This window comes from Cebus imitator, unplaced genomic scaffold, assembly GCF_001604975.1.
Source record: "Cebus imitator isolate Cc_AM_T3 unplaced genomic scaffold, Cebus_imitator-1.0 Scaffold531, whole genome shotgun sequence".
Lineage (NCBI taxonomy): Eukaryota > Metazoa > Chordata > Mammalia > Primates > Cebidae > Cebus > Cebus imitator.
Window position 1 is genome coordinate 30,941 of NW_016107846.1, and position 5,492 is coordinate 36,432.

Consider the following 5,492-nt stretch of genomic DNA (forward strand, 5'->3'; position numbering starts at 1 on the left):
ACTAAGATTATTTGTTTTCTAGTAATACAATTCCTTCCATTTTGCTCCCTTGCTAGATGGCTGAAAAAGAACATGCAACCTGCTGAAGACCTCAAGTCAGTGATCTGTAGGCTGTCAGCATTTGGCCCAATTCAGTCAGTCACTGTTTGTGGACGTCAAAGTGCTATAGTGGCATTCAAAGACATGACTTCAGCCTGTAATGCTGTGAGTGCTTTTCAAAGTAGGATCCCAGGCAACATGTTCCAGTGTTCCTGGCAACAACGATTCATGTCAAAAGATGTAAGACTCTTACAAAAACCTATGGAATTCTTAAACTTGTTTTACAAAATTTTTTATTCATTAGGGCTGTAGTGAAATATCATCAATTGTAATTGACATTTTAGTGCTGCAAAAGGCACAATGAAGCTTATTTAGTTCAAGTACTGGAAATCAGAAGAAACAGCACATCCTTCCTTGGACTTGCTTTACTCTGTTATAGTGGTCATCACAGTTTTGATTTTCTGGATAAGAAGTTCACCACTGCATTCATGCATTCGTCCGACAGCCATCTTTCTTGAAGGACACTACATTCTTCAGCATTAACAGCGTGTAGTTTTTCTTTCTCTCTATTCCTGATTACCTCTTTTGAAATTCTCATGGCCTGGAAAAATAAAACCAACAATAAGGTTAAGAGTTAATCTAGGCTGGGTGTGGTGGCTCATGCTTGTAATACCAGCACTTTGGGAGGCTGAGGTCAGGAGTTCGAGACCAGCCTGGCCAACATGGTGAAACCCCATCTCTACTAAAAACAAAAAAATTAGCCAGATGTGGTGGCGCATGCCTGTGATCCCAGCTACTCAGGAGGCTGAGTCAGAAGAATTGCTTGAACCCAGGAGGCAGAGGTTGCAGTGAGCTGAGATCATGCCATTATACTCCAGCCTGGGTGACAAGAACAAGACTCTGTCTCAAAAAAAAAAAAAAAAAAAAAAAGTTAATCTAATAGGAGTGGATTATTCTATGATTCTGGTTCTTGTTTCTCCCATGTTCATTTGACTCCTCCTGTTAACTTTTTTATTTGTTCTAAGATACAGTCTCACTCTGTTGCCCAGGCGCAGTGGTGCGATCTTGGCTCACTGCAACCTCTGCATCCCTGGTTCAAGCACTTCTCCCTGTCTCAGCCTCCGGAGTAGCTGGGAATACAGGCACCCACCACCACACCCAACTAATTTTTGTATTTTTTTAGTAGAGATGGGGTTTTGTGATGCTGGCCAGGCTGGTCTTGAACTCCTGACCTCAGGTGGTCTGCCCGCCTTGACCTCCCAAAGTGTTGGGATTACAGGCATGAGCCACTGTGCTGGGCACTAATCCTGTTAAATCTTAAGCCACGTGTGTAATATAAGACAGTGCTTCTCAAACTTCAGTGTGCATATAAATCACTTCAGTAAGTATGGGGCAGGCCCGTGATAATACATTTCCAAAAAGCCCCAGGTAGCTGCTCAAGCTTCTGGTTCTAGGACTACATTTTGAATATCAAGAATATAAAAGCAATCAGTCACTTACTACCAAATATAAAAACAAAAATGCTATACAGTAAGACTCTCATAAAGTAGCTAACCTGCCTGACTTCTCACCTGGATTCCAAAGTGAAAGTGCTCAGCAAATACTGCCTAGCATCCTGCTCAAGTAACCCCCATAGAGAAGTGCCCCTTTGTCCCCACACAGAAATGGAAGGTATATTTGGTAAGTTTTGTAAAAATCCATAGTGTATTTTTACAAAAAAAATACATTATTACATTTACAACATTACTACAGTTATTTTTTAATCCCAAATTTAGATGTGCTTAAAGCTAACTAAAGATGTGTCTTTCGTTTTGTTTTGTTTTGTTTTTTTGAGACAGGGTTTCACCATGTTGGTCAGGCTGCTCTCGAACTCCCGACCTCAGGTGATCCGCCTGCCTCAGCCTCCCAAAGTGCTGAGATTACAGGTGTGAGCCACCGCGCCCGGCCTGTCTTGTGTTTTTATGACTTATTCTCTGAAGGCAAATAAATTTTTCCCTTAGGAAATTATGTTCCAGGTTCTTAAAAGTAAAAGATGAATACTAACATTTGGAGGAAGCTTTGCAAATGCCTTCAGCCTGGTCCAGACTTCTTTCTGAAAAGTGCTGTCAGGAAAAACTGCAGTAACAAGTCCTTGAGCACATGCTTCTCCTGCTGTTAACTTCTTTCCAAAAACAAGCATCTCTGTTGCCTGAAATGAAAAGCAGGAAGCAAGGTTAAGATATTAACTTAATAAGACAAGGCTTCAGTTAACTGCTTTCAGGAGGCATAGAGAGATTTATTAAAGATCTTTTGAGGTTGCTGTTATTTCTCAGTAAGGGAGAAGCTGTCAGCTTCAACAGGCAATGGTTTGCAAACTGTGTGCTGAGACTATTGCAGGCTCCCTGGAAGGTCTGTTAAGGGCTGCGGCTTCTGTGTGTGTCGTTGCTGGAGAGGCAAGACTAGGGGGCCCACGGGAGAAATGACCTGAAGCAGACGCTTGATTCTATAATCCATAGCAGCTATGATTTTTCCATTTTATACATTATAAACTCTTAAAGAGGAAAAAAGGAAAGAAAAATCACGGTCGTTGAGTTAATCTTTAGAAACTTTCGAAATTCCATTCCCTAGAAACTCTACCCAGTGATCTGGCTTTGAGAGTTTTCTTTACCTGCATTGGTACTCAAATTAGTTCTATTTGACTGAAGGAAAGAAAAGACTTATAGTTAGCTTCCAGAAAAACTGAGGACACTAAGTGGATATCCTCTCTACATTTGCAATTTCTCTTCCATAAAAGAAACACTTTTATTTTTTTTTCTGAGACAGAATCTTGCTCTGTTGCCCAGGCTGGAGTGCACTGGCATGATCTCACTGCAACCTCCACCTCCTGGGTTCAAATGATTCTCCTGCCTCAGCCTCTTGAGTAGCTGGGATTACAAGTGCCTGTCACCACACCTGGCTAATTTTTGTTTTTTGGTTTTTTTTGAGAGAGTCTCACTCTTTCACCCAGGCTGGAGTGCAATGGCATGATCTCAGCTCACTGAAACCTCTCCCTCCTGGGTTCAAGTTCTCCTGCCTCAGCTTCCTGGGAAGCTGGGATTATAGGCACACATCACCATGCCCAGCTAATTTTCTGTATTTTTAGTAGAAATGGGATTTCACTATGCTGGCCAGGATGGTCTTGAATTCCTGACCTCAAGTGATTGACTGGCCTCGGCCTCCCAAAATGCTAGGATTACATGCGTGGGCCATTGTGCCCAGCCAAGGAATGCTCTAATAGCCAAATGCTCTAAGACTTTTAGAATCAGTTCCACCATTTTCCCAAGTTCAATTCAGGGTATGTGATAGCTTAATGAGGTTAAAAGCATACATATACATGTTTTTTACAAAATCCCAGTAGGCAATGAAAACAGGCTCAATTCCCACTGCCCTACTTTGAGATCTTGAATATTTGCTAAGCCCCTCTCAGCTTCTAGTCTTGTCACAATCCCCTTCAAGTCATGCCACAGGGTATGGGCAACTAGGAAACACAGTGAAAGACCTGAGCAGCAACTTAACCAGCCTGGGAGCTAATACACCAGTGAGCCAGGCTGATGCAAGGGCTGCTGCAATTGGGAGTGGCTCTGGCAGCGGTGAGCCCCCATGAAACCTCTCATCTGCTGATACTTACTATAACTCTGAAATTGAAGGTATCATCATATCATATCTCTCCTTAGGGGATACTGGTCATCCATAAAGGAACCGAGTGGCCTCCAAACTCAGGGGACCAAGGGAGGCTGGCACAGCCCTGATCCTTCAAGTGATTAATGCCACACAGCTGCAAGGCTGAGGTGTTGTGCTGCTTGCAATGCAGCTAGCACTAAGCAATCAGCTGGGAGAAGGATCCTAGTTCTGGGAGTTGCAGAGATAAATTCTAATTTTCCTGCAGAGCAGATACTTCCCATAGCCTGATTCCTCCACAGGTAAAACTCTTAGAGTTGAAGAGCAAATAATTCGCTTATCCTTTGTCCATATTAGGGAAAGAAGGGAGGCTATATGAGATTACTCTTCCTTCGTTCTTGAGATAACTCATAAAAGTTTTATTTTTAAACATTGCAAAAGTTACCTTGGCCGGGCCCATTATCTTCAGAAAAGTGTAAGAGGAGCATCCTTCTGGACTTTGGCCTAGGTGACTAAACGGTGTATGAAATGTTGCCTGCGGGGGTAGGAGAGAAAAGAAAACCATCTTTTCAATGTGTGACCTTTTTGTTTTGAGACGGAGTTTCGCTCTTTTGCCCAGGTGGCAGCGAAGTGGTACAATCTCGGCTCACTGCAACCTCCGCCCCGCTGGGTTCAAGCGATTCTCCTGCCTCAGGCTCCCGAGTACCTGGGATTACAGGCATGTGCCACCACCCCTAGCTAATTTTTGTATTTTTAGTAGAGATGGGGTTTCGCCGTGTTGGCCAGGCTGGTCTCAAACTAACCTCAAGTGATCCACCTGCCTCAGCCTCCCAAAGTGCTAGGATTACAGGCGTGAGCCACTGCACCCAGCATCGTGTGTGATTTTAAAAAATCATGATTTGCTTATAACTTCGAAATGCTTAATAAAATTTATTTTAAAATTAAGATTATGTGGTTAATATGCACACACAATTCACCCTTTAAAAGTGTATAATTGGATGAGTTTTAACAAATATAGTTATATAGCTACCACTGCTACTGAGATGCAGAACATTTCCACAACCCCAAAAGGTTCCCTAGGCCCTTCTGTAGCCAGTCCCTCCCTCCCACCCAGAGCAACTGCTAATCTGTTTTCTGTCCTTACAGTTTTGACTTTTATAGAATGTTGTATAAGTGGAATCCTATATTCTGTAGCCTTTTGAGTCTGACTTCTGAAAGTCACCATGCTGTTGTATATATTTGTAATTTGTTCCTCGCTATTTCTGAGTAGTATTCCTTTGTATGGATGTACAATAATATGTTTATCCACTCACCAGTTAATGCCATTGATGTTGTTTCTAGTAGTCAAATGGTTGTACCATTTGACATTGCCACCAGAAATGTATGAAATGCTATTATGAAGAAGGCTGCGATGAAAAACAAGTTGAACACCTTAAATATATATAGTCGTGTGTTGCTTAACCATGGAGGTATGCATAATTAGGCAATTTTGTCATTGTGCAAATATCATGGAGTATACTTATGTATACTTGGATGGTACAGCCAACTGCACACCTCACTATGTGGTAAAGCCTACTGCTTCCAGGCTACCAACTTGGACAACATGTTACTATACTTAATACTCTAGGCAGTTGTAACAAGTGGCATTTGTGTATCTAAACATATTAAACATAGAAAAGGTAGGCTGGGTGTGCTGGCTCATGTCTGTAATCCCGGCACTTTGGGAGGCTGAGGTGGGCAGATCACCTGAGGTCAGGAGTTCGAGACCAGCCTGGCCAACATGGTGAAACCCTGTCTCTAGTAGAAATACAAAAATT

The 5,492-nt window shown here is 42.4% G+C and overlaps 1 protein-coding gene across 3 annotated transcripts in view; it reads right to left on the reverse strand.

Moving 5' to 3' along the window:
* Positions 1-309: 309 nt before the first annotated feature.
* Positions 310-5,492, reverse strand: part of ECI2 (enoyl-CoA delta isomerase 2) — a 20,450-nt gene continuing 15,267 nt past the window's right edge. For all 3 annotated transcript variants that reach the window (XM_037733482.1, XM_017514652.2, XM_037733483.1), the window contains 3 exons: positions 4,121-4,210; positions 2,084-2,227; positions 310-640 (listed from right to left, as the gene is read on the reverse strand). In XM_037733482.1, coding sequence (XP_037589410.1) covers positions 485-640; positions 2,084-2,227; positions 4,121-4,210 — 390 coding nt within the window. In that variant the 3' untranslated portion in view covers positions 310-484. The remainder of the gene's footprint in view (positions 641-2,083; positions 2,228-4,120; positions 4,211-5,492) is intronic.